Source organism: Eleutherodactylus coqui, chromosome 1 (assembly GCF_035609145.1).
Source record: "Eleutherodactylus coqui strain aEleCoq1 chromosome 1, aEleCoq1.hap1, whole genome shotgun sequence".
Lineage (NCBI taxonomy): Eukaryota > Metazoa > Chordata > Amphibia > Anura > Eleutherodactylidae > Eleutherodactylus > Eleutherodactylus coqui.
In genome coordinates this window covers 341392954-341419745 of record NC_089837.1, presented here as the reverse complement: position 1 = coordinate 341419745, position 26792 = coordinate 341392954, and the positions used below count along the sequence as shown (strand labels likewise).

General features: G+C 41.8%; 1 protein-coding gene across 1 annotated transcript in view; it reads left to right on the top strand.

The window, feature by feature from the left end:
* Positions 1-22224: 22224 nt before the first annotated feature.
* RFLNB (refilin B) overlaps positions 22225-26792 on the top strand; it is a 34983-nt gene continuing 30415 nt past the window's right edge. The window contains exon 1 of the mRNA XM_066575941.1: positions 22225-22582. Within this exon, the coding sequence (XP_066432038.1) occupies positions 22397-22582 (186 nt within the window). The 5' untranslated portion in view covers positions 22225-22396. The remainder of the gene's footprint in view (positions 22583-26792) is intronic.

Genomic DNA, 26792 nt, shown 5'->3' with positions numbered 1-26792 from the left:
ATGGTTATCCAGCAGCTTCCCTCCTTCCCAACATTCAACAGATAATAGTAAAACAGAGGTTTCAGTGCTTGTAAATCACATCAGGGATCATCTGGTAAGCTAATTGCTGGATGACTCCAAGTAAAGTGGGAATAATAAGTCTGCTGTGAAATCGGCAAAATAACACCAACCTGAATCATCAAAGTGTTAGAAACAACGCTGACCAAGGGATTACTTTTTGGTTGAAATTTAACAGAAAAAACTCTTTGCAATCCTTCATTAATCATCAGAAGCATCAACTTAAAAATCAACTTCATACATACAGAGCTGTAATAGAGCACCCATAGAAGTGCATGGGGCGTTAATTGATCCATTTGTCAGAAATCAAATCCTAGTATGTTCCATCAAATGTCATATTACCAGGGAAATGCTTTAGTGAAGAATGTCTCCAACTTACTGCACACAGAGTCCATGGTCCACCATACTGCCTTGTGTGCCTAAGTCCTGAGATTGAAAATTCTCCTACTTCCACAATAGTATATTCTTACTTATATTTTGCAGTACTATGACGTTAAATACTGTAGTGAAGTTAACACATTTAGTTTATCACACCAATAAATAAATGGAATCCTTCACAAAGACGTACGGGTTAAGAATATATGAAATTGTGTTTCTAGATCGTAAAAGTAGGCATATACACTGAACGATCGTTCCATTAGGTACAGCTGTCATGTGACATCTTGTGACGGCTACGTTACAATCTGCTCTAAGGTAACTTGCCGACCTTTTTTGCACAACAGAAGGCAACACTTGGCAGTCACGGGCAAACATGCTGCGGTGACATTGTCCGCGGGCAGATTGTTGGTGTTCGGAGGTGTGGTGCCAGTATTTCTCAAGCGGTCACACTTGTTGGCTCATCACAGACTACAATATTAAGAGTGTGCCAAGACTAGTTGAACCATGAACACACAATTGACATAACATCACACAGTAGCAGGCCACGTGTGCTTAATCCTAGAGGTGAGCGTCAGTTGGCACTTATGGTATCTCAGCAACGACGTGTCACCATGTGTACCTTGCATGACTGGGGTTTAATAACTAAAGACTGATGAAGTGCCTGATGACAATGCATCATCACCAACAGCGCATCGCATGTTGGACCCCACTTTCTATACAAGATGGCTGCAGCAATTTTCTAACTACCTTATGCACACTGTGCACTGCTCTCTGATTGGCCTGTGTTGGTCACTTGATGAACTCCAGTCAATCAGAGAGCAGGTATGGTGCATTAGTAGTCTAACATTACCAATGCACTGTGAGGAGTAGGTACTGGCCAATAAATGTTTACAAAAGTCATGTTGCTGAAATAAAATTAGTCATTTCTTATCAATTTTTATGTGCTCAACATGAATAGGGCAGTCAAAATGCAAAATTGGCTTTATTTTTTTGTAATCTGAAATAACTGTTTACATCACGAAATGCATTCCAATCGTAATAGACCTATGGTTAATACCTGTAGAACATCAAGTCATAGACTATATCTTAGATCTCTGGGCCTGTCTCTTGTACAGCTGTTCGGGAGCATCTCTGTAGAGTGTCTAGCAGTAGTCAGCCAGCACGGTAGTGTCCAGCAGTAGTCAGCCAGCATGGTAGTGGACCATTTTTCCTGGTATCTTTGTTCCATTGTTGTGATATCTTGGTGAAAACATTAGCCATGTTCATCACTAAACATACCGCAGTAGTCTGGAAAGACATCCAGATGGGAATGAAGGAAGTGGATCTTTAGAGACGTATTGCAGCCACGTTTCTGATACTGTATCAGCAGGTCTTGTACTAGTTCCCTATAGTTTTCTGCCCTAACATTCCCGAGAAAGTTTTATTCAAGAATTTTTCATGAAGGTATCGAAAAGCTGGCGAAGTCAGCTCCATGGCTTTCACAAAGTTCTGCATCAAACCTAGTTTGATGTGAAGGGATGGTAGCACGATTTTGTGAGCCTCGACCAGAGCTGGGTGCTGAATATTCTTCTCTCTAACCACTACATTTTGTTGGCAAGGACATTCCTTCCACATATAGTGCAATCTCCTTGCTCGGCTATCCCACTCCCATAAGAAAAACTTGTATTTTGTATATCCTGTGGAACTCGTCTCAGGGTAGACGGAATGTTGGGGTAGAGTTTTTTCCTCGACTTCTTTTGCTTTGTTATCCCGCCGGGAATATGTGGAGCCAAGCAGAAGTAACAGTGATTTGTGTGGTTGCTTGCCCCTCTCCACAGCCATCATGAAGACTGCAAACAGCAACGATGTTACAGTCCTACTGAATAAATTTACACAGTAAAACACAGAAAATGAACTATAAGAAATATCTTCAAAACGAGAGGCAATTAACAATGTTTATGGTTATATTCGTGTTCAGCAGCCCAAGATGCTACAGATTGGGACTAGAGTTGAGCGAACATACTCTGCCGAGCTTGATGCTCGTTCGAGTATTAACGTATTCGATGGTGCTTGTTACTCGAACGAGCATCAAATCGTCCTTGACCCCGCCCCAGCGTGCCTGTTTTGGCCCCTCCCTGCCGCAGCGCGCTTCATTGGCAAATTTCCCATATAAAAAAAATCCCATATACTAGAAAAAGCCGACTTACAATTAATAAACTGCCTAACCAAATGTCTAATATCTCCTATTTTAATCAATTTTAAGCTGTGCATGCAGATCACATAAAGTACAAGCTCTACATTAAAAGTTTCTAACAGGTATTGATTTTTTTTCAACCAACAAGGGGGAATCTTCCAAAAATCTACTTTTCTCATTCTTGTTTTTTTAATACAATACATCGAAATAGATTTCTTCAGTGGCTTTTGTTAGCTCTGTTTTCGCTCTGCTCACTGGATAAAAACTGAGTTTTCTGGTCAGATGCTTGCTGAAAAAACTTTTCATTGTCACTATTTATCCTCCTCAATTGTAAAAATTGGCAATAAGGAGCAGCTTCCTTGATGCAATCTGGTTGGTAACTGTGAAGATATGTGTTTTTCAGCATTGGCTCCATATAACATGCTATATAGTACAAATCATATTTTTTTTTCTGGCATTTTCTTCATCAATTTAATTTTCCATTTAATTTCATATTCATCTCATCATTACTTAAATACCTAACAAATTATAATATTTGTTTAGTTCCTGATGGTAAAATTTGATGAGTTACATACAGAATGTTGCAATAAGCCAATGATGGAAAATACATATCTTTTACTTTTACAGCTACCATCCGATATGGATACTTTGTTGTCTGTTACAGTATAAAGTTCCCTATAAGGCTCTCCCAAAAAGGAAGGTTTTCACTGTTTGCACACTGTTGCATGATGATCTACAAGGTGCTAACCATTACTGTTAGGATGCTGCAGGTAGCTATTGTGATTTACCACTAACTTACTACAGTACTTACAGTCTGTCACACAGTGGAAATACACTTTTCTTTTGCATCAAATACCTGATGTAACTGAAAATATGCATCAAGAGCTGCATTGAAAACTGCCCTGTGTGAATCTGGCCCAGGCTTAATTTGATGGTTTAGATTTAGGCCTCATGTCCACGGGGAAAATCAGGCCCGCTACGGATTCTCCATAGAAAATCCGCAGCGGGTCCCTCCTGCCTCGCGGACATGAGAGCTGAAAATAAGAATTACTCACCTGTCCGCACACTCTGGATCTTCCCTTCTTCGCGGCCTGATCTTCTTTCTTCGGCCCGGCGGATATGCTCGGCACGTTGGCTGCGTGCCGCGCGCATGCGCTGGGCACATCCGCCGGGCCGCAGAAGGAAGGTTCCGGCCGCGAAGCAAGGAAGACCTGCATCACCCGGAGCAGGTGAGTTTAATTCAGGCGTGGGTCTCCTGCGGATCCGTACAGCTTCCATAGGCTTCAACAGAAGCCTGCGGGAGACCAGCACCTAAATGGAGCATGTCCGGATTTTTTCCTGCACGCGGGACCCGCGCCTTCAGGGAAAAATGACATCCGCAGGTATTTAACTACCTGCGGGTGTCTAATGCATCCCTATGGGGCGCGGATCCGCGTGCAGGAAAAACGCTGCAGATTTAAATTGGTAATTTGCCCGTGGACATGAGGCCTAACTGTTCTAGCTGTGTAGCCATTTCTGCTCATTTGTGCAGTAACACTGCTGGCATTCGGGCACTGTTACAGAACAGGTTGGCATACAACACCTAACGTAAAAGTCTTAGAATTCAAGACATCTGAGTCTTAAGAAATATAACTTTTTAGAATCAATTATGCAGCTGTGATTCTGCAGACAGACGAGCGATGATATAAACAAATGCCACTGGCGTATGAATGAATGCTCTCTTGTGCTGTATGGAGGTAGACAGCAAAAACAGCAAAGGAAATGTCATTAGAGCGGCGTACGATGCGTTACAAACTGCAGCATGTGTTTAGGAAATTGAAAATAAAATACAGCTTTATTAATTTGTGTATGGCAGCAAAATCAGATGCTTTCACAGAACTGGAGAGCAGCAGTGCCAGTTTCTTTTCTTCATTGCACATTCATAGTATTTATAAACTCAAAAGAAGAAAATGGAAGAAAACAGAAACTCTGTACGTTATAAGACGATGACCCGAACACAGATGTCTGCAGATGGGTGTCCTTTCCTTATCAAGCCAGGACTGTTTAGAGGGGTTTTACAAGATTAAAGCTAGTATGCAGCAGTACCTATTCACAAGCCCTGTCAACAATAGCAAATTGGCTGAGGTCCGCCACTTGGGACCTCCTCCAATCAGCTTGTTAACAGGCTACTATGAATAGCCAGTACTGTCAGAACGCCATCCATAGAACAGTGGCCTGGTTTGGTATTGCAGCTTTCTACCATAAAAGTGAATACTAGCGAGCAGCAATACCATACTGGGCGACTGTGCTAAGGATGGTAATGTGACAGTTCTGACCATCCGTACCAGTAGCCTATCAGCTGATCAATGACGGTTCTGAGCAGCAAGGACCAAATATGTAGTAAATACGAACAGTTTCGGTCCATGAAAACATTGCGTGAGTGAGCTGTAACTGAACACTAACGTGAGATGTGAACACCAGTTCATGGCATAAGTATATTAGCTCAGGTAACAAAACTCTCAACTGTGTAATTTGTAAAGTGTAAATGTTAGAACATATTGGGAATATAATAATATTGATTTATGGATGCAATGTAGTGCAGGGAAAACCATTCACAACTGCTATTGTAGAGAATGGCTCTTGGTAACTTCGTGAAAGAGGCAGACCACTATATCTTAGTATGACCAGAGTGGGTGAACTAGGAGGATTTGTTGTACAGATAAAGGATAAGGAGGTGTGTTATTTCCATGTTATCTACAGAAGTTAAACACTCAGACAGAATTTCATTTTTATACCTTACATTGAGTGTGGTTTTGCGGCAAGTTTGTAGGGTACTTATCATTACAGGTGACTTTTCAGAATATGCTGATGTGTGTACATGAGTAATAACACTATTTGTGGCCATTATATGACTTGTATCCTGCATGGTTTGGCAGTTTTACCTTCCTGTAGGTTGTATTACTAATTGTCAGTTACCCCATCAGCTCTAGGAGGGTTGGAGACTAGCTGTTACGATGTTTCACACATACTGCACAAATACAGAACAACTTGCTTCTTTATTTGTTTTTAGCACACACTTAAAAGCAGCAAGGCGGATATTATGCAGCAGTACTGAGTAATTTAGCTCAGGGGTACACTGTCCATGAGGTAAGTACATTGCCTCGGACAGCACCCCTTTCTTACTGCAGAGGGTGGCAATGCCATGCATTCAGCAGAAGAGGTCCGGCACCAAGCAACAGGGATAACCAGGGATATAGATGGGAGGGTGCCAGACAAATCCACATGGTACACGCCAACAGAGTTGCCCCGTTTTGAATGGTCAGGTAAAACCTACAAGCTTTGCCTTTGTCTACCTCCATCAGCCCCCTCATTCCTCCACCCTACAGACCTCTATGGGCATCAGTTATAATTTGATTTCTTATTGCATGAACTTTTGAACTTTTGAACTTAGTGCATGACTTTTATGAGTAAATTGAAGTGCAGGGGAAGAAGAAGAAATGGCTTCTAAGAGAGAGAAAGATGCCTTTTTCTCTAATAAGAAATAATGCAAAGTTTATTTTCTTAGCTTATACTATTAACCCTTTTGCAATCCAATTTTGGATTCAGGGTTTCCTAGGGGGCCTTCTCTTTCTGCCATTATACAATGGCGCCATCTGCTGGCTAGAGCCAATATCGCGGTATGTGACATGCTGGAGAGGCTCCCCGACAACAGATCAGCCAGTAATATACAGTAAGGATACCCTGCCGGACGTCTTCCAACATCGGAGCTGTACAGCCTTCAATCAGAATGTCTTCAGACGTCAGACAGTGGATTGGAAAGCAGAAAATTCCATGCAGGAAAAAGTGTCATCCACGCTTGCTTGCAGAATAAAATGTACAATCTTCCTTTATTTAAATATATTTAAAATTTGCCAGGTATACACATCTCTGACGAAGGCTCTGTGCAGCCGATACGCGTCTGGTCCAGAGATGTGTATACCTGGCAAATTTTAAATATGTTTAAATAAAGGAAGATTATACATTTTATTCTGCAAGCAAGCATGGATGACACTTTTTCCTGCATGGAATTTTCTGCTGTTTAAGCCCAGGACCGGGGGCAGGTGAACCCGTTGGAGCAAGCAGTGGATCGTGAGATATATGAAGTGAGCAAGCTGACAGCACAGCACACTATTGTCAAGTGTCTTTTTCAGTGGATTGGAAAGGGTTAATTTATGGAAATATGAAATAGTTTCTCTTTCTAGGAACGCCACAGGCAAAAAATCATATACTATGTTATGCCTAGTGCAGGACCTGAAAGAGCAGTGTTTGACACAGGAATCCCCTGTCTTTTTTTCCTTTGAATACTAGTGTCATGCACAAACCAAATCAGGGGACAATCCTGTATGATATCCTAACTTACAATATTCATAATAAGACAGGAAATTGCATTAATAGGATCATCGCATTAAAGGGGTTGTCTCATGAAAGCATGTGGGGTTCAGCACTTCTGTATGGCCATATTAATGCACTTTGTAATATACATCGTGCATTAAATATGAGCCATACAGAAGTTATTCACTTACCCCCTCCGGTGCTGGCGTCCTCGTCTCCATGGATCCGTCTAAAATCGCCTCTTCTGGCGATTTTAGACGCGCTTGCGCTGTGCGGTCTTCTCCCTTCTGAATGGGGCTGCTCGTGCCGGAGAGCTGGTCATCGTAGCTCCGCCCCATCACGTGTGCCGATTCCAGCCAATCAGGAGGCTGGAATCGGCAATGGACCTCACAGTGAAGATCCCGGCGGCCATCTTACTAAGGTAAGTAAGAAGAAGGAAGAAGTCGCCGCAGCGCGGGGATTCGGGTAAGTACTACCCGTTTTGTTTTTTTTTAACACATGCATCGGGTTTGTCTCGCGCCGAACGGGGGGCCTATTTAAGAAAAAAAAAAAAACGTTTCGGCGTGAGACAACCCCTTTAAGTATTCTTGTTTATAAAATGTTTATAGGTATAACAAAATGAATGTGTCTAATATTTTCATTATCTTCTATTTCATGATGACAACCCCTATCTATATGCCCTGCTTGTCCCCACTCCTCTGATTCATTGTAGCAAATTGTCATTCAAGAGAGAAATTTGTGCTCACAGAGGACTTTGTAGATGAAAAACAATTGTAGCAAACAGATGCAGGAAATTGAAGTATTAAATCAGAATTTGTTTTTTAGTCTTTGTTAGTCCTCCAAACAGCCATTTTTTTGAAAATAGGATTTGCGTGGAGTTTAAATAGTCCGAAAAAAAAACCTTGTTCATGCATAATATGCTCCGTAGCAGCGAGTGTGTTAGCACATGCACTCATGTGTTTATGCCCTAGAGGAATTTTCCCATTACTTAAATTGCTTTACAACCACTCTATACTTTCTGGTTGCAGCTGACCAGGACATGTGACTGCTGAGGCCAATCCCTGGCAGCAGCACTGACCACTTCTACCCAGTGATTGGCTGCAGCAGTCACTTGTGCTAACTAGCAGCAACCAGGAAGTACAGAGAGGTTGTGAAGCAATTCTACGTCGTGGTAAAAAAAACCTTTAAAGTGTTGTGGAATATGTTGACACTTTATAAAAATCATTATTTGAAAGGCCAATGTGTCATCAGAAAACTGTCTGTTTAAATCAACTGGCCATTTTCAAACTAAATTATATACATTTTTGGCCTTTTTAATTTTCCATTTCAATATATTAAAAAATAGTCCTGAAATCCTGCAGCTTTAACCACTAAGCCTCATAATAAGCTGGCACTTCCTGTTCTGTAGAGATTACTTTTCAGTAGTCATCTCATTATCATCCCAAGTAATACTGCTATGAAAGATAACACCTCTATTATAAAGCTGGAAGCAGATAACACAGGATCATGCCACTGACAATAGCTTTCACAAAGTTGAAGTATAACATTATTAGCTATGATCTTTGGACTTGGCAGTAAATAAGTTGTTAGTGAAGTATGAGAGTATGAAAATAAAAAAACTATCACGTTGTGTGAGTAAACTACCGTAGCGTGCAACATAAAACATGAGATCGCTTAGAATCCCAATACAATAGGTGTTTCAATGTACTCGTATATATGGTTGTGTAATGTTTTATGGAAAGCAATAGGAAACTAGAAATGGAAGACTTTAGCATATAGTATTTGTACACAGTGAGGAAAATTATAGATAATAAGGATCACATGAAAGGTGAATAAGGAAGAAAAGGGAAAAATAATGTATTTAAACAGAAATAAATGCTTGCAGCATGGTTTAAAGTATAAAGCCATATACATAAATAGCCATCTTCCCTGATTCTCTTATAAAGGTTCATGGTTACTCTTGCCAATGTTATTTCTCTAAGAAGAGGGAAAGTAGTTAGTATACAACACATTTATTGCTTACCTCCAGGACAAGCAATATGGGGGATAAAAACTTAAATCTCTGATTGCTAGTGCTAGTAAAACCCTACACATGGCTATGTTTAATCCCTACACCAAGACAATATCTTTGCAAGGCCAAAGTTGCTAACAGACTCCCTTTAAAATAAATCGCAAGTTAATGGGAAATTCCAGCTGCAGTATAAAGGCCCATTTACACACAACAATATTTGCTCAAAAGCCATCTTTTGAGCGATAATAGTTGTGTGTAGACACTCGGCCATCGTGCAGTTTTCAGTACCTATTTGTTCATCGTTGTCTTTCAGTCTGCTTAAAATGCATCGTTCGGCAGTTCGCTTTTCGTTTGGTTTATTTGACATTTGTTCAGCGATTTGAGGGGGCGTTTAATTGTTTGGTGGGGTGTATATTTCTAATGTCACTAAACTGCTAGGTTTTTTTAAAGGCAAGATAGGCGCACCCATGATTTTCACGAGCCAGTACAAAAGAGCTGTTTTTTTCCCTTCACTAATGCACATGTCTTCAAACAAACTATCATTAAATTACCATTTAATTATCATTCAATGCAAACGCTACACAACGATAATCTAACAACTGAAAAGCCCGGCCATTTTCCAACGATTTTCATGAGGTTAAAACATCCATCTTTTAAAGCAAAACCATTGCATTGCTTTCAGTTTCCAATACTGAAGAGTGCACATAGATACTCCAGTGGACCTTTGAAGATATATAATTGTATCCGAATGTGTATCCCAGCACATAAAAATGATCCAGTGTGATCATAACAGCTTTGCTAATATCACACTACCTGGATCATTTTTCTATTGAAATGAATAATAGTTAAATTTGTAACTGAAATGCTGGGATTAAAAAAAAATAAATCCCTCCTCTGTGGCCCAATAAAATTGTAGTTTCATCACGGCTAGGGAGTTACAGGTTGCAGATCCCAGCTCTACAGCTTATACACATATGGTTAACTATATTTCCCTGAAATATTGGTCATGATTTACATTAGCTTAAAATTACATCTGCCCTGAAGTCGGTTGATGATTTTCGTGAAAATCCTAAAGCATTCTGCAAATGCTTCCGAGACAGAAAGAATCACATTTCCTCTCATTTCAGGTAAGTAAGAAAATCAGGCAGAGGTTTCAGAATACTCCTCTTCACACTCGGTTACTTAAGGTCTTTTTACATGGGACAAGTGTTGGGCAAACGATGCCCAACGCTCGTCCCCATTTATCCTCCCTCCCGTACTGTTACACAGGATTGTGTATCGCTGACAGCACGGCCAGCAGGGAGGCAGTGCGGCTGGGGAAGACTTCTCTCCCCACTCTCCCTCCGCCCCTCTCCATTCACTGTAAGCAGCGGCCGTTCAGTACTGAAGAACAGCCGCTGTTTAATAATAATAATAATAATCTTTATTTGTATAGCGCCAACATATTCCGCAGCGCTTACATAGACAGGGGGGAATACAGAAGGACAAAATACAAACATTACAGAACCACGGTTACATATAGTAATCAGTTGATGGAAACAATAGGGGTGAGGGTCCTGCTCCAACGAGCTTACATACTACAAGTAATGGGGTGATACAGAGGGTAAAGGGGCTGGAGATGTGCACAGTATGGCGAGGTGGAGAGTGAGCGATGCTATACACATAGACAATGGTCAGACATTTAGCCGTGTGACGGCAGAAACGGTGTGACTGCAGGAGCGGTTTATGATGGCTAGCAGGGATTGCAGTCAGTAGGTCAGGGAGCATGTTATCAGGCGGAGTACAGAGAGGTTTGTTTAGGGAATGCGGTATGCCTCCCTGAAGAGGTGCGTTTTTAGAGCACGCCTGAAGTTCTGCGAGTCCTGGATTGCTCGGGTAGCCTTTGGTAGTGCGTTCCAGAGGACCGGTGCTGCTCTGGAGAAGTCTTGGAGGTGGGAATGAGAAGTTCGAATTAAAGGGGCGCTCAGTCTGGTTTCATTAGCAGAGCGGAGAGCCCGGGCTGGTTGATGGATTGAGATGAGGGAGGCGATATAGGGGGGTGCTGCACTGTGGAGGGCTTTGTGGATGAAGGTAGCGAGTTTGAATTGAATTCTGTATTTAACGGGCAGCCAGTGCAGTGACGGGCACAGGACAGAGGCGTCCGAGTAGCAGCTGGACAGGAAGATGAGCCTGGCTGCGGCATTCAGGATGGACTGGAGAGGGTAGAGTCTGGTGCAGGGGAGGCCGATCAGCAACGAGTTGCAATAATCGAGCCGGGAGTGGATGAGGGCGACAATAAGCGTTTTTAACGTCTCCACAGTGAGAAAAGAGCGGATTCTTGCGATGTTCTTGAGGTGCAGCTGACATGTTCGGGCCAGAGATTGGATGTAGGGGGCAAAAGAGAGATCAGAGTCAAATATGACCCCAAGGCAGCGGGCGTGTTGTCTAGGAGTTATGGTGGCGCCACACACTGAGATGGAGATGTCAGGAGGAGGTCGGTTAGTGGAGGGTGGAAATACCAGTAAGTCAGTTTTAGAGAGGTTTAGTTTTAGGTAGAGAGAGGACATGGTGTTAGAGACAGCGGACAGACAGTTAGTGATGTTTTGGAGGAAGGGTGCAGAGATGTCACGGGCAGAGGTGTATAGCTGGGTGTCATCAGCGTACAGGTGGTATTTGAGGCCAAAACTCCTGATGGTTTGTCCAATAGGGGCTGTGTAGATAGAGAAGAGAAGGGGGCCAAGGACCGAGCCCTGGGGGACCCCAACAGCAAGGGGAAGAGGAGGGGAGGTAGAGCCAGCAAAGGAGACACTGAAAGAGCGGTCAGATAGGTAAGAGGAGAACCAGGAGAGGGCAGTGTCCTTTAGGCCAATGGAGCGTAGCATACTGAGGAGGAGTTTGTGGTCAACAGTGTCAAACGCTGCAGAAAGGTCGAGGAGGATCAGTAGGGAGTAATTGCCCCTCGATTTGGCTGTCAGTAGGTCATTGGATACCCTAGTAAGGGCAGTTTCTGTCGAGTGTTGAGGTCGGAAGCCAGACTGTAGGGGGTCTAGGAGAGAGTTCTCTGATAAATAGCTTACAAGGCGCAGTGTTTTTAACGACCAGAATGATAATTGTCCTGTGTAAAATGGCCTTTACTCTATCTACCTCTTTTCCAGTCATGCATAAATGCATTTTCATGGGCCTAAAGTGCCTTGATACCCTTTAGTAAAAAATTTACTTACTTTTTCTGGATAGGTCTGTCACCCATGTTTGAAGGACTGTTCCATTTTCTAGATCTTTTAGACACAAATCATACAGAATGATTGATGATGCTGATAGGGATGCATATTACTCAGAGGAGCATGAATGACCTTATAAGTCTCCTCACCTACTCACCTTCTAGGTGCTCTCCCTAAGGAGAAAATATAGCGTTCCTGACCCCTGTCCCAGGCCTCTCGCTAGCCAAACCAGAAACCTACTGCACACTGATGAGGGGCAAACACCCTGAAACAGCTGTCTATATATGTCTTCAGGATTCTGACTTGGTTTCCAATTACCAGTCATTGTTACAAGGCTTGTATAAAGAGTCTAACATTGACTTGCAGAAAATCTGCCTTCCAATGGCTAGCACTGCAGAGGTATTGTTCCATCTCCCTTATTTGCATATGCTAAGGTTTAATACACTACAAATCGCATCAGAGAAGTGGATCCTTGAACTGTGATCCATATGGTGCTGATTAAGCTGAGGTGTGGAATCTAAGGTATATCAGCGGTCCTCATTCAAGAAATACCTGCTAGGATGTATGGATTTTCCTTATCTGATTCTCAGATCATGGTTTCCAGTGGCCCATAGTATTTAATAATTGACAGCAAGTATGCTGAGAGAAATATCTGAAGAGGAAGCCGGATGAAGTCAAGGCTAGTAGTCAATACCAGTAGAGTAAACAACAATGCAACAAACCAGGGAATAATATATGTCACCAGGAAGTGAGTGAGAAGTCAATAACCAAAAGGATGAACAGCAAATGCCAGGCAATGGAACCAGGAGTCAGTCAATATAAATCTATAACCAGTCCTGACATTATCACAAGTAACATGATGGGGCCCGAGAGTGGGATTTCATTGCTGGCGTGGGGAGAGTTCAGTTACATGGATAACAGATTTTATTTAGTCTTACAGTATCTGTTAAATTCATGTAATTCACAATTAATGTGTCCCCCAGAAAAAGTTATGTCAGGTCACAAAGAACTTACAGTATAAGGACAAGACGTCTGATTGAACATCAGTGAATAGAATGGGAGCACTGCATCTTGCTTTTTAGGGACATCACTGGACCAACACAAGATCCCTGATTTTACTGGTTGGAACATGCAATTCTCAATACCATTTGCTCACTGTACTTAAATGGGTTGCACCAAAGTTGACTTCTATCACCTATCCACAGGACAAGGGATAAAAGTCTGATTGGTGGGGTTCTAACTGCTGAGACTCCTAACAATCCAGAGAACATGGGTCCCATGTCCTTCTCTTTTTCTTATAAAGATCACCGCACACCCTGCATTGAGGAGGAGATTGAATGGAGTAGTGGTTGTCCATGTGTGATGCCCTCCATTTATCTTCAGTGGGTCTGATGGAAATGGCCAAGTACAAGTGCTTGGCTAATTCCGTCAGTCCCATTGAAAATTAATGGATAGACACTAGGCATGTGCAACCACTACTGTATTCAATCTTCTCCTTACTGCAGGGGTGCAGTGGGCTTTATGAGGAAGAAAGGGGGACACAGGCTCCCTGTTCTCGGGATTGGTGGGGGTCTCAATGGATAGATAATAAAAGTCAGGTTTGGTACAACCGCTTTAACATGTCACATACCAACTAGAGATGAGCAAGAATACTCGCTAAGGACCATGCTCACTCGAGTAATTGTCCTTAGCGAGTATCTCCCCACTCGGAAGAAAAGGTTCGGCTGCCGGCGCGGGTGACAGGTGAGTTGCGGCGGTGAGCAGGGGGGAGCGGGCGGGAGAGAGAGATCTCCCATCCATTCCTCCACGCTCTCCCCCGCCACTCCCCGCCTGCCGCCAGCAGACAAATCTTTTCTTCCAAGCGGGCAGGTACTCGCTAAGGGCAATGCTCGATCGAGTAATTGCCCTTAGCAAGTATGCTCGCTCATCTCTAATACCAACCAAAGCCACCCTTATGCACTTCATATCTTTATATAGTCAGATACTGGAATGTGACCGGCTCATACAGCTTTATGTATATTACCCTATTTATATAGAAGATGGCTGGACCGTTGTATAGAGCAAGCACTGCTACCTCTTGTGTCACCCCTATTTCCTCATAGATTGTAAGCTCTTGCAAGCAGGGTCCTCATTCCTATTGTTCAAATTGACTATTGTTTTAAAACTGTGTTATTTTGTCTATGGTCCCTCTATTTTGTAAAGTGCTATAGAATATGTTGGCACTATATAAATAAAGATGATAATTACTGTATATGTCAAAATTGTAATATTTGTTGCTTTTGATGAGCATGAACCACAAGGAAAGCAAGCAATACCTAAATGGCTTCTGCAGAAACTAAATTTCCTCAGTGCACCACAGGCTAGTATGGCATCTCTGGCATTGTATGGCATCAAAGATTCAGAAATCCTGAATTGACATAATCTCCATGTATGAGCAGCTTCAAGTTCTTGGTCTTCAGGATGTGCAGTCTAACAGCCTGTCAGTGTTTCTTAAAAGAATGTAAATTCCTTTAGGAAGTATCAGCAGTTACTGTCAGAACATAACTGCAGACCGCAGACGCCCGGGGCCTCAGTCTGCTTTTGATTTTGGTTGCAGAAGAATTCCTTTTTTTCTTCCTCAGGATTTTCAGTTCACTTGTGCTGGACAGATCAAGCTGCCTTGTGTGTAACTATGTTACAGTTCAGTTGCAAGTTTGTTTTGGCTGAAAGAATTGAAGTAAGAAAGACTATAGGGTCTGCGATGTCCTAAAATAGCAGAATAGCACTCCACCTATTACTAAGGTGAACAGCTTTGTTAAATGTAACAAAAGGAACATACTGTATTAGTTTAGAAAATTGCAAAATACCACTTAATAGAATGTGACTGGTAAATGTCATCGAGTATATTCAGAATTGGTTAAAAAAACAAGAGACGGAAATAAAAAGCAGTGGATACAAAGTAGATCTGAGCATACAACATTCTGCTTCAATCAATTATTTCGAGGATTTCAATATCTGCGTGGTAGCATCTGAAAACAATGGAATGACATGCACAGCTTTATTAATTTTCAATTGTTTTGAACATTTTGTACAATAGTGGAAAAAAGGAAGAAAATAGTTGAATCATTAATAGAATTAAGGAATATGGTAGCAAGTATAATTAACAGCTATTAGGGTTTGTTATCATGATGCAATGGGTATATGCACAAGATAACCAGAAGCATACACAATATTAAAATGTAAGTAAAGCCCAAAAAATAGCTGTACATGACAATAGATTGGCCTTTGGTGACCGGATTAATTGAAGGGAAAAGAAGTCCTAAACACACCAATCAAGAGTTTATGTAAAATGGAGCCCAAAGCAAACCCTACAGTAAATGATGAGCAAGACATTGGGGAAGTAGGAGGACCAAAGAGGACAAGGATCATAAATTGTGGAAGATATAGATGGAATCCCACAAAGACCATGAAACTTCTTTAGTAGAACAATATACAATGAGAAATGTTAGTTTACCTGTACTAATGGCAGTTTGCAGACAATGGGGTCAAGAGTTAATATGTCTTGATAACATCTACATGTATGTTCTGTAAATGTAACATATTTAAGTTGAAATAAAAAAATTTGGTATTGTGTTAGCCAGTAGAACAAAATGTTATGGCTCTCAGTAAGAGAAATATCTTGTAGATATGATGCCTTGTAAAGGTTAACAAGAAGAAATGGTGTTACAGCAAGCTTTCAAGGCTACTTAGGCCTTTTATACCAGCCTGATGAAGAGGCTTAAGTAACCTGAAAGCTTGCTGTAGCATTACTTATTGTTGTTAGCCATTAGGAAGTATCATCTATAAGATTGTTTTGTTTCTCTTATATTATATTTAAGTTAGTAACAGCTATTTTAGTCATCAGCTCTTATTAATTTCTGCAGAATCTATGTTTATCAACATTTTTAAATCTTGTAAAATATACAAATTAAAAGAATGACTAGTATCAACCCAAGAAACAAAGCTTCTATTAGGGTGTGCTGCAGGGATCTGTTGCACTACATTGGTTTCCATCAGCATGGCTGCACCGATGGGGTTGATTGAGCTGGCAGGGTGTGGATTGCTCCAGCCAGCCATTCCCCCAGGTCTGCTGCTCATATATACAAGCTCCTCTGCTAGAGGCTGCTGGCCTTTTCCGTTTGTTCAGTGTGTTTAGGTGTAAACATTGTCATGTTTCTACATGTCTGTGCAGGTGGCTGGACATGAGATGCAAACGGGCATGTTCATTGCATTTAGGTGCGAACAGTGTCATGTTCCTGCGTGTCTGTGCAAGTGGCCAGACATGAGGTGCCAATGGGCATGTTCAGTGTGTTTAGGAGTGAACAGTGTCATGTTCCTGTGTATCTGTGCAGGTTGCCAGATGTGTGAACAGTCCTGTTTAGGGTGCATGGTATTTGGTTTTGTATGCAGATCCCTGTCGTGTTGGTGTGAGCTTCGTTCAGTTCTGCTCTGTTTTGTTTTTCAGCTAGGTCGAGGTAGGTCCCTAGGTTCCAGCATGGGGCTAATCCCTGTTGGAATGATTCCCCCGAATGCAGGCAGGTTTCCTGGGGTTAGTTGTCTTGTTAGAGTAGGGACTCGGGAGACAACGAGGACCCTTAAAGTGGGCTCATAGGCTTAAGTACCTTGGCCAAAATATGAACTAATACCTTATACATTCTATAGTTATTCCATCTGGCTAAGTGTGCAGGTGTGCAGATAATTGTTTTGAGCCCTTGTCAGTTGCTGGTTTATGTCTGTCCGGTTCCATCTGAGTTCACCTGTCAGCGAGCATGAAGTCTGTTTTACAGTTTCGTGGTTCCATCTGAGTTTGCCTGTTAGCGAGTATGAAGTCTGTTTAGCAGTTTTGTGGTTCCGTCTGCGTTCGCCAGTTCGTGGGTGTGGAAGACGTAACAGCTTCCATGTTGGAATTAAAGGTTCTTTTACATGCCAAGATAATCTTTGCCGAAAGATTGAAAGATTTGGCAATGTATTTGCATGGAGTATTAATGGCTTTAATTATCTTCATTTGTGTGTAAAAGGAACTTGAATCATCTTCATTTTCCTCCACAAGTTGTTTGCTCAGCTATGAATGTGTTAAACACACGCCCAGTGGAGCAAACATCTGGCCAGCAGATTCTGTTATTTTCCTCGCAGCAGAGTACACAGTGTACTTATTATGTATGCAAAGCAAACACAATCAGTACACTCTGTATCCTGCAGTCTTTTGAAAGATGTGTGAAATTCATTCAATTGGAATGAAATTGCTCAATCTTTCAGCAGCTGAACGATAGATTTCATGCAGGCTAAAATCCATCGTTCAAATGAAAAGTTTACATGTAACGATTATCGCTTACTCTCGGCCGTTTGGATGAATTTTGAGCGATAATTGTTGCATGCAAAAGAGCCTTTAGGGTTACATAAATAAACACACACAGGTCATACTCCATAGACTGCAGCATCTGTAGCACTACAATAAAAAATGAATTGTGCCAATTTCAATGGCATTGTCAACAAGCTGTTATGATGTCCACCAATGGCAATAACAGATTCAATAGGATATGACTGAGTAAAAAATACTATGTTCAAAATGCATAGGAAACTGTTGACTGTGGGTTTATTGCTATTTTATGTTTTATATTTTTATGGAAATAAAGATGTGTGGATTATAGTTTCCTGTGCTAGGCCTACCTTCCTTCCGTGCATGAAAGGAACATAGTGTCAAGCCAGATATATAAATGAACAGCTTGCCAAAGTGAGCACCCTCTCACTATTTTGTAATCCTGAAATAAGTGAGAAAGAACCTAAAAGTAACATCAAAAGAACCACAGAAGACCTACAGGGGTGAGTGTGCACAGCCATGCCTGCCCTCTGCCTAGCAGCATCTCTTGTATGGTCTATATCAAACTTTATTTATGAACTTCTATTATCCAGCAATATACAATGTGAATGGAATCTTTCCTATTTATGACTGAAAGGCTGAATCTATAAAAAAAAAGATTATTGCATTTATTGTGTCCATGGTTTCTTTAATTGGATCTGCATTGTGAGAGGAAACGGAAAGAGCTCTTGTAAACTGCTGTTGGGTTGTATCTAATTTACCTAAAAGGTGCATTTAGACACAAAGATGATCACTCAAAAGATGGCTTTTGAGCGATCATTTTTTGCATAAACTACTACTTGTTACTAATGCCTAATAGTACCAATTAGTAGTGTGTGAGCCACTGGAGCTGTATTCAGAGAACAGACCATACGCTGTTCTCTGAATACATTCTCTTTGTTCTGCCATGGGGCTGACAGCTGAGACAATGTAATCAGCGCTCCCTGGGCAGAACACAGCGTGCGGTCCCACTTATCAACCTTTCAGCCAAACAATGGATTTCATGCAGAACTAGAATCCATCGTTCGGCAGAAAAGTGAAAGATGGGCATATTTACATGCAACAATTAGTGCTCAAAAGATGGCTTTTGAGCGATAATCGTTGTGTCTACATGAGCCTTTAGGTCTTACAAGGATGAGATATTCTTATATGCAGATGACATTCTCCTCTACCTGGGCATAAGGATTCGGTGAAGCACGTCATCCATATCCCGAGGCCTTATTCTTTCTTAACTGAACAAAGAACAAGTGATAAAGACTTAAGTGAAAATAAAAGCTGCCTCCAACTCTGTGTCTAAATAGTGCCCAAACTTTGCATACAAACAAGTAAAAAAAAAATATATAAAGCACACTAGTCCTTACTAATATTGATCTAGCACCTGAATGGATCATTGTCTTCAATGGGAGCCACAATCTAATTTCCCTATTTCAAGCATTTACACAAGGATTAGTTTTGTAGAAACCTGGTTAACCTATCAGTATGTTTTGGAGTGCGAGTGGAAACACATGGAAACAAACCAAGCGAGTATGATGCAATTTTTCTAATTTTACTATTGAAAAACACGTGATTTTCACGTCCATGAAAATCACCATTTAAGCGATGCGATGTGTTTTTCTCAAAAGGTGTATCACAATCGCAGGCATAAATCGCATGTTTATAAGTGCAATATCGGGGTCGGAGTTCCTTGGCCCGCTATCAGACTAGTCCATGTGTTTACACCATTATGCCATTCTTACACACGCTCTTTTTACGTGATTACCACAGTATTTTGAAAGCTGTGCTAATTGCAGTACAATGCTCCCATTAATTTCAATGGGTCCTCGCAGACCTGCATTTGGACGCGGCGTTAGATTTTTGAAAATAAATAAAGTACATAGTAATTCTGATTCAGTTAGGTAGATTGATCGGCATGTCTGGAGGTGGCAGAACATGATGGCTGCTGACATGATTGTAAGCCCACATCTGCCAAATATGGATTCCACTACAGACTTAATAGTTTCCAATACATCTACATATAGGGCATGTGATATATTTGAAAACACTCAGCATATCCATCAGATATTTTTCAGTACAAGTGGTGTTTTGTAAAACCACATTCACTTATGTTACACTGTATATTGTTGTGAATTTCCAGTACAGAATCTGCATTGAAAATGTACAATAATTCTGTGTGAATATAGCCTTAGCTGGAATGAGAATTGCTGGCTCTGCACATCATATAAAATCTCCAATGTCTCTACTGATCACCCAAGGTTTCAGCTACTGCAACTCCAGTAAGCTGATCAGCAGCAGCAGCTTTTCATTTAACGCAAGGGACGTCCATATGGGACAATCGTACCATGTTTTTGCCCCAAAAGAGGCACAGGGTCTGATTTTTGGGGGAAGTCTTATTAATACTCACCTAGTTGCCACAGTCCAGGTCCCTCCCACTGGTCTGCGAAGTTACATAGCACTGCCCGGCTTCCTGCACTCCTTGACCACTGACAGAACATCACTTCCTGGTTGCGGCATTGATAAATACCACCTCCAGGAAGTGATGTTCTGTTGGAGGTTGAGGAGTGCAGGAAGCCCCGGCGGATCTACAGAACTTCGCAGACCAGCAGGAAGGATTCGAATGGCACCTGCTAGGTAATGTATTAATTTTTTTAAATGTAGTATAGCTAAGGCTTATTTTCAGGGTAGGGCTTTTATTTTAAGCCTCCCTGAAAATAGTCAAAAATTAGGGTAGAGCTTTTGGGGTAGGTCTTATTTTCAGGGAAACATAGCAATAACATAGTATGTTATAGTTCACGTTCAATGGAAGTCTTCAAACAGATGCTGGACAAATATCTGTCTGGGATGATTTAGTGATCCTGCACTGAGCAGGGGGTTGGACATACAGGTACAGCATTTTTTAAAATGAACATCTTATAGGTGTGTGGATTGTTTTGCAATTTAAAATATATTGAAATAAGATTCCGAAAATGGGAATACAGCTTTAAACACAATTCCTAATAAAATGTGGGACTCTACATACTAGTAGAAACTTAATCTCCTTAAGGGCTTACTTAGACAATCATATATCGGCCGGCGTTTTCACGGCTGGCTGATATACGCTCCCATCTAAGCAGTTCCCCCCTTCCCTCCCCCTCACTGGCTCTTTGCCTCTCTCCTCCCCTCGTCCATAGCTAGCAAAGGGAGTGGGTCAGACAGAGCAAAGCTTAGCTCCGCCCCTCCCATTGCAAACACCGGAGTGGAGGAGAGAGGCAAAGAGTCGTGAGGGGGAGGGAAGGGGGGAACTGCTTAGATGGAAGCGTATAATGGCCGGCCGTGAAAACGCTTGTGTAAATAAGCCCTAAATGAGTGCGGTTTGGGATACCAGGGTACCCCTCTTCACCTTATTTTTTCCCTAAACCTTTTTTATTTTTCTATCACTCTCTTTGGTTTGTTTTATTAAATGTATAACATTGTATAACATCATATATTTCTAATACTAAAAGTTTGGTTAGATAGGATAGCAGGTGCCCGGAGCGCTCACTGGGAAACCCCACCGGCTAGGTGAAAGGATGGGCCCAATGGGTGGGAGCTCACGGGGCAGGAAATAGAATACTGTTGAAATATTGATTTTACTTATAGATAAGAAAGTGAAATAACTGTTATAAAAAAGAGGGAAATTGAATCAAATGATGATAATTATGATTGTGTAACAAGATCTTTTTGTTGTAATATACAGCTCAATATTTGGTATTCTATATTGAAAAGTATATTGTAAAATGTGTATGAACATACAAAAAAATCCTTTTGAACATAAAAACAATTCCTACTTAGGGCAATGCAATGCTAGATATCCTTGCAGGAATGTGGTTAATGTTGACAAATATTTGTGGCTTTACTCACCTTGAGGGCTCCATCACACAACCGTGTTTGCGCAGGTATTTGCACATGAAATAGCTGCTAAACACAGAGACAAGAACTAATTGATTTCAATGGGTTCCTTCTCATAAGTGTTTTGCATGGGCATTTCAGGGATACAAAAGAAAATAGATCCTCCTCTGTTTTCCTGCATTTTGCGCAGCAATAGTGCCATATAAGTCTATAGTATATACAAGGGGAAGGGTGTGACGCTGCGTAAAAAGCAGGGAAAAGAATACATCTGGACCTCATTAGGTTTTAATTAGTCAAGAAATCCATGGAAATGGTGTGTCACACGCGTGTGTGAACTGACCTTGCGCAAAAATTACAGTTTTATGTGCAAACACACAGATTATGTACCTCTTTAAACCTCGTTCATGCACAAATGCGAGTGGTTTTTGCGCATACGTTCATGTGACTCTGCCCTAAGTGGTATCTTTAAAATAAACTGTCATTCAATGCTTTCCTGATATATACCGCTACCTCTGATAAGTAATAAGCTTCCATCATACAATATATGAGAGTGCACTGTGCTATGCCAGCTTCCATATGATGTGGAGGAGAACTCGATCTGAGGAAGCCCCCATATAGCTCGCAGCAGGGCGGCAGCAGCAGATTTTCTGCACCCCCCCATCCAATATAAGTAGGGCTATATAGTGTCAGTGACCTGAGACGTGAGAACTCTCATGCCTACATATTAACAATTAACTAGGGCTTCATAATAAAGCCTGAAGTACCGCTCTGGAGGAGGGGGAGGCATCTGAAGGCGGTCCAGCCCTTACTCTGCTACTGCTGCTGCACACAAGATCCTTTTCACTTACAGAAGTGTTTCTAGTGCTGCAGAAGTCGGACATTACTGAGTGACTGATTCATTACCGCCGAGGACAACTGTGAAACTAGCTGGCACTGCCCACTGCCTACTAGGACGTGCCCGGGGGCATCGCATCCAGTACTTGTCAGCAGCTATGGTTGGGAGGCTCAACCTGCAGGATGTGCCCGATCTGCTGGACATGAAGAAGAGGGGTGAGAGGGTCCTGGACAGCCCGGACTCAGGGCTCCCCCCAAGTCCCTGTCCCAGCAACTGGCTGCTGAGCCCAGCCGCAGGCGACAAGCCATGTGAGCAGGACATCTCCGGCCATACAGTGCAGGTGGTGAGTGATCGCTGGGGGCACACATCACTGACACATCATCCCCAGCTGGGGCACATGAATACTTGGGAGGATACAGTATATACTAGGTAGAATGTGGGCTCAGATATCATACAAGCTGTGTACAGCACTCAGTGTATATATGCTGTACATATTATATAGTGTGTGTACAGTCTGGGCTGTATAGATATTATTTGTGCATATTTATGTTACCTTTGTACATACTGTCTATATAAATTGAATAACATGGGTATAGACCATCCTCTATGTTGCAGGAATATATATATATATATATATATATATATATATATATATATATATATATATATATATATATATATATATATTCTACTTAATACCCTTTGACCAGTGGAAATAGTGTCTGCCCTATACTAGTCAGCTGACCCTACATGTCCTTACACCCCTACATGTTACAGGAAGGAGCACACTTATGTTATTGCAAGTGCAGTACACACTGTACAGCAATGTTGAGCTCTGCAGCTGCAGGTTTATAATGGTTCCCTCTGTATCCATCTGTCTCATCTGGTGAATTTTAACAATGTATTAATTTGTCATTGTGTTACATACACATCACATCTGTCTCTCCTTTCACATTGAAGTATATGTTGTTTTCAGTATCCACATATTATAATATATAATACTGGCAGACAATAAGGGACGTGTGCAGCCGGAGTTAAACTTTACTAATGGTCATTTCCATCTCTCTGCTCCGTTTTTGATGCAGAGAAACTGAAATGAAATGGAAAAAAACTGATCAATTTTTTCCACATTAAATTCAATAGGGTTTTTAAAAAACGGAAAGCGAACGGAAAGTCTTCAGTTGGCTTCCATTTAGTCAGTTTCCGTTTTTTTTTTGTATGGAAAAATAATGCTGCAGACTTTGCTGTTCTCCCGTTTAAAAAAACAGAAACCTACCAGAATGGAAGCAGACTGAAGCCTTTCCGTTTGCTTTCATTTTTGTTAAATCGCATTGAAATCAATACGGAAAAAAGAGACGCATCAGTTTTTTTCAGTTTTACTTTAGTTTCTCTTCGCCAAAAATGGAGCAGCGAGATGGAAACACTGAACTGAGCCATAACGCACATGTGAAAGCAGTCTTAGCAATTAACTAAGAACAGTTCTTATCCTCCATTTATTCTTGTTTCTAAGGGCTTCGTCACATGGGCATATGTGCCACTATGCTCACGGAGCGGAGTTGTGAATGAACAAGGTAAAAACCTCCTTTTTTTCCCATTTCAAACTCCGCGCTATTCTGTGCGAGTTTGGAAGAAAAAGTGGGAAGATAGGTCCTGCCCTATCTTTCTCGCATGTAGTATTAACTGCGTGCGAGAAAGATAGGGCAAGTCCTATCTTTTCTCCGGTGTGGTAATAATGCCCGAGAATACCGCTAGTGAATATGAAACCACTGAAATCAATGGGTTAGCGTTGCCCCTTTATGCGGCCATGATTTTCACGGCCGCATAACAGGCCAAATTACGCCTATCTGTTCAAGCCCTTAAGGCCCCCTGCGCACTGCAGAGCTGGATTCCACATGTCTCTGCCATCAGTGGTGCCCGCACGTACCTGCTCTCTTCTCTTTTGATCTGTACTGTGGATGATCCGCACAGTGAGCCATTGTACATACGCAGTACAGATTATTTTAAAAGTCCTGCGTCATCCCATGGAATCAGTGACCTTTCTGCAAGTACATTGAAATCAATAGGGGAAAATCAATGGAAGCAGTGGAAAAATTGAGTATGCTGCGATTTTTCCTCTGTTTGCGGAAACCACATTTGGTTTCCGCAAGTGTGCAGGAAGAATCTATTTCCCATAGCAGGCTATGGGCGATATTTGCTGCGGATCTGCCATGCGGCCACCGGCCATGGATTCCGCAGCAAATATCCCTCCGTGGACAGGAGCCCTTAGATGTTTTGTATAACTGTATGGAGCAAATATTCCCTTGTAAATAGCTTGTACCCTCCTGCAGCTTGAACAACCTGTGAGGAGCCACTATGTTTTGTGTCCATGCAGGGTGCAGACCGTTCTGCTGCGATATTGTCATACAACAAATTTAGTTGGAAAGGTGAATCAGATTAAGGGCTCACACACACTTGCATTTTTTTAATGCTGCAAAAAAAAAAACGCATCCCAAGTTGGTACTTTGCAACTTCTGTGCAATGCATTTTTAACATTAGAAAGTCCTATTGACAATCGCGTGAAAAAACGCAGCGATATCGCGTGAAAAAAACGCACAAGAAAAACAAAAGTGTGCAGGAGCCCTAACAGAGATTTATTGTTGCATATCTCTGTGAAAATCAAGCCTTCCCCGTACCACGTAAACCACCAAGTGACGAAGGGGCTGAGGGTGTCATCTTCCAGGGTACACAGGGCAGAGAGAACTCTTAAGGTCTCTGTATTACTGGAGCCTAAGTAGGCAAAACTCTGGGTGGATGAGGGTTAAAAAGGCAGCTGTCTTTTTACACAATATCTAGTATGCCATAGAGACGTGTCAAAAGTTGTGGCTGGTGAGGGTCCAGAGCTGATACCCACTGATCACTAGAAGGAAGGGGTTGCTGAGATCTGCTGAGCACCATGTCCATTGCAGAGCTGAGTATATAGACAGTATATTACCCATAAACTGTTCTCCAATAAAAGCCGGGGAGAGCTTGGGAGAGACACAGCTCTCTTTATAAGATCTATAGAGGGTCTAAGTGCTTGGACTTAAATGGTTGGAAGTGAAAAAAAGTTGAAGGGGTTGTCTGATTATAGATAATCCATAAAATATGACAGCTGTCAAAGCAAACAGCTAATGGAAGTCCTGAGTCCATGAGAGCCAGAGCCCCTGCTTGTTAGCCACTCTTTGCTCTTACTCATAGAGCATGGTTCTGAGCAGCATACCCCTTTGCGATGTCTAGATGCTCTAAGCAGTTTCTATCTCGTTTAGGCTACCTTTGATCACTTCTTTCCACTATTGCTGGGAAACCACGTCATAATTGTTTGCTTTATCTGCAATATTGCATGTACTCGATTGACATCTATGGATGCCCATAGTTATTCAATGAATATTGTGGGTTCTCAAGAGGTACATACCTGCGAGCTATAGCCAGTGCAGTGAGCTTTTCAGTGAGGGGCGACCCCATATCATAAATGGGCTTGTCTCCATCAACAGGCTGGACTAAAACTATAGACCCTACTGATCAGTCATATCAATATATCATAAAACAGTTTTTGGGGAAACCCATTAAAATAATACTGAAAATAAGGAAGAGCCATAAGACATCAGGGACTAAATGTAGTGAGGTTCTGTATTTTTTAATGTAGTCTCAACATGTCATAATTATACTCAAGTCACAATTGCTTTCCTGAATGCTGGCTTTGTGGACAGAGGCTGTAGGGAGGGTCACTGTGACTCCTTACTACAAGCCATGGCTGTTTACTTGCTGTATACAAGTTAGGATGGGTTCACACCACCGTAAGTGTTAGACTGCATGGGTCACACAGTGTTTTACTGCTGCGGAGCTGCCAGTGACCCGGCCTATCTCCACGTATGGCAGCAAAATTGTACTATGCATATCTCATGCACACTGTCATGTGCAGCCCATGTGTTTTTTTTTTTTGGTTCATATACCCCCATGCCGTCGGTTTGCATAATACCCGGTAATCATGTGCTAGTGTGAGCCCGGCTTTAGCCTCAGGTATTTGATTGGTTAGATCAGCTAGTGAACATCACAGTCTCACATAGATTTTAGTATATTGTAGTATCAATGATACATAGGCAATGTCTGGTCTTATACTTGATATGGGAAGGAGTGCACACAGAGCAGAACTGCCACATTTCAAGGTCAACACTGGGCTTCTCACTGGGACTTGTACATGCCACCTTTATATTCCAGTCAGAGGCGTAACTTGATGGTTCTGGGCCCCCATGCAAAATCTGAAACAGGGCCCCCAGCTATAGTGCTTTATTCATCGTACCAAGCTCTCTATATGAAGAAAATGGCCTTATGGGCCCCCTAAGGCTCCTTGGCCTGGGTGTAACCGCATCCCCTGCATCCCCTATAGGTACACCCCTGATCCCAGTGACAGGCAGCCCTGCTTTTTGCCCATCCTTGTTGGTAAAGAAGGTCCTTTACTTTTTTTTAATCAATGTTTATTATGCACACGTATGTAAAATGTAGTTAATAAGAAAAAAAACTTACAAGCTATGTTAAAA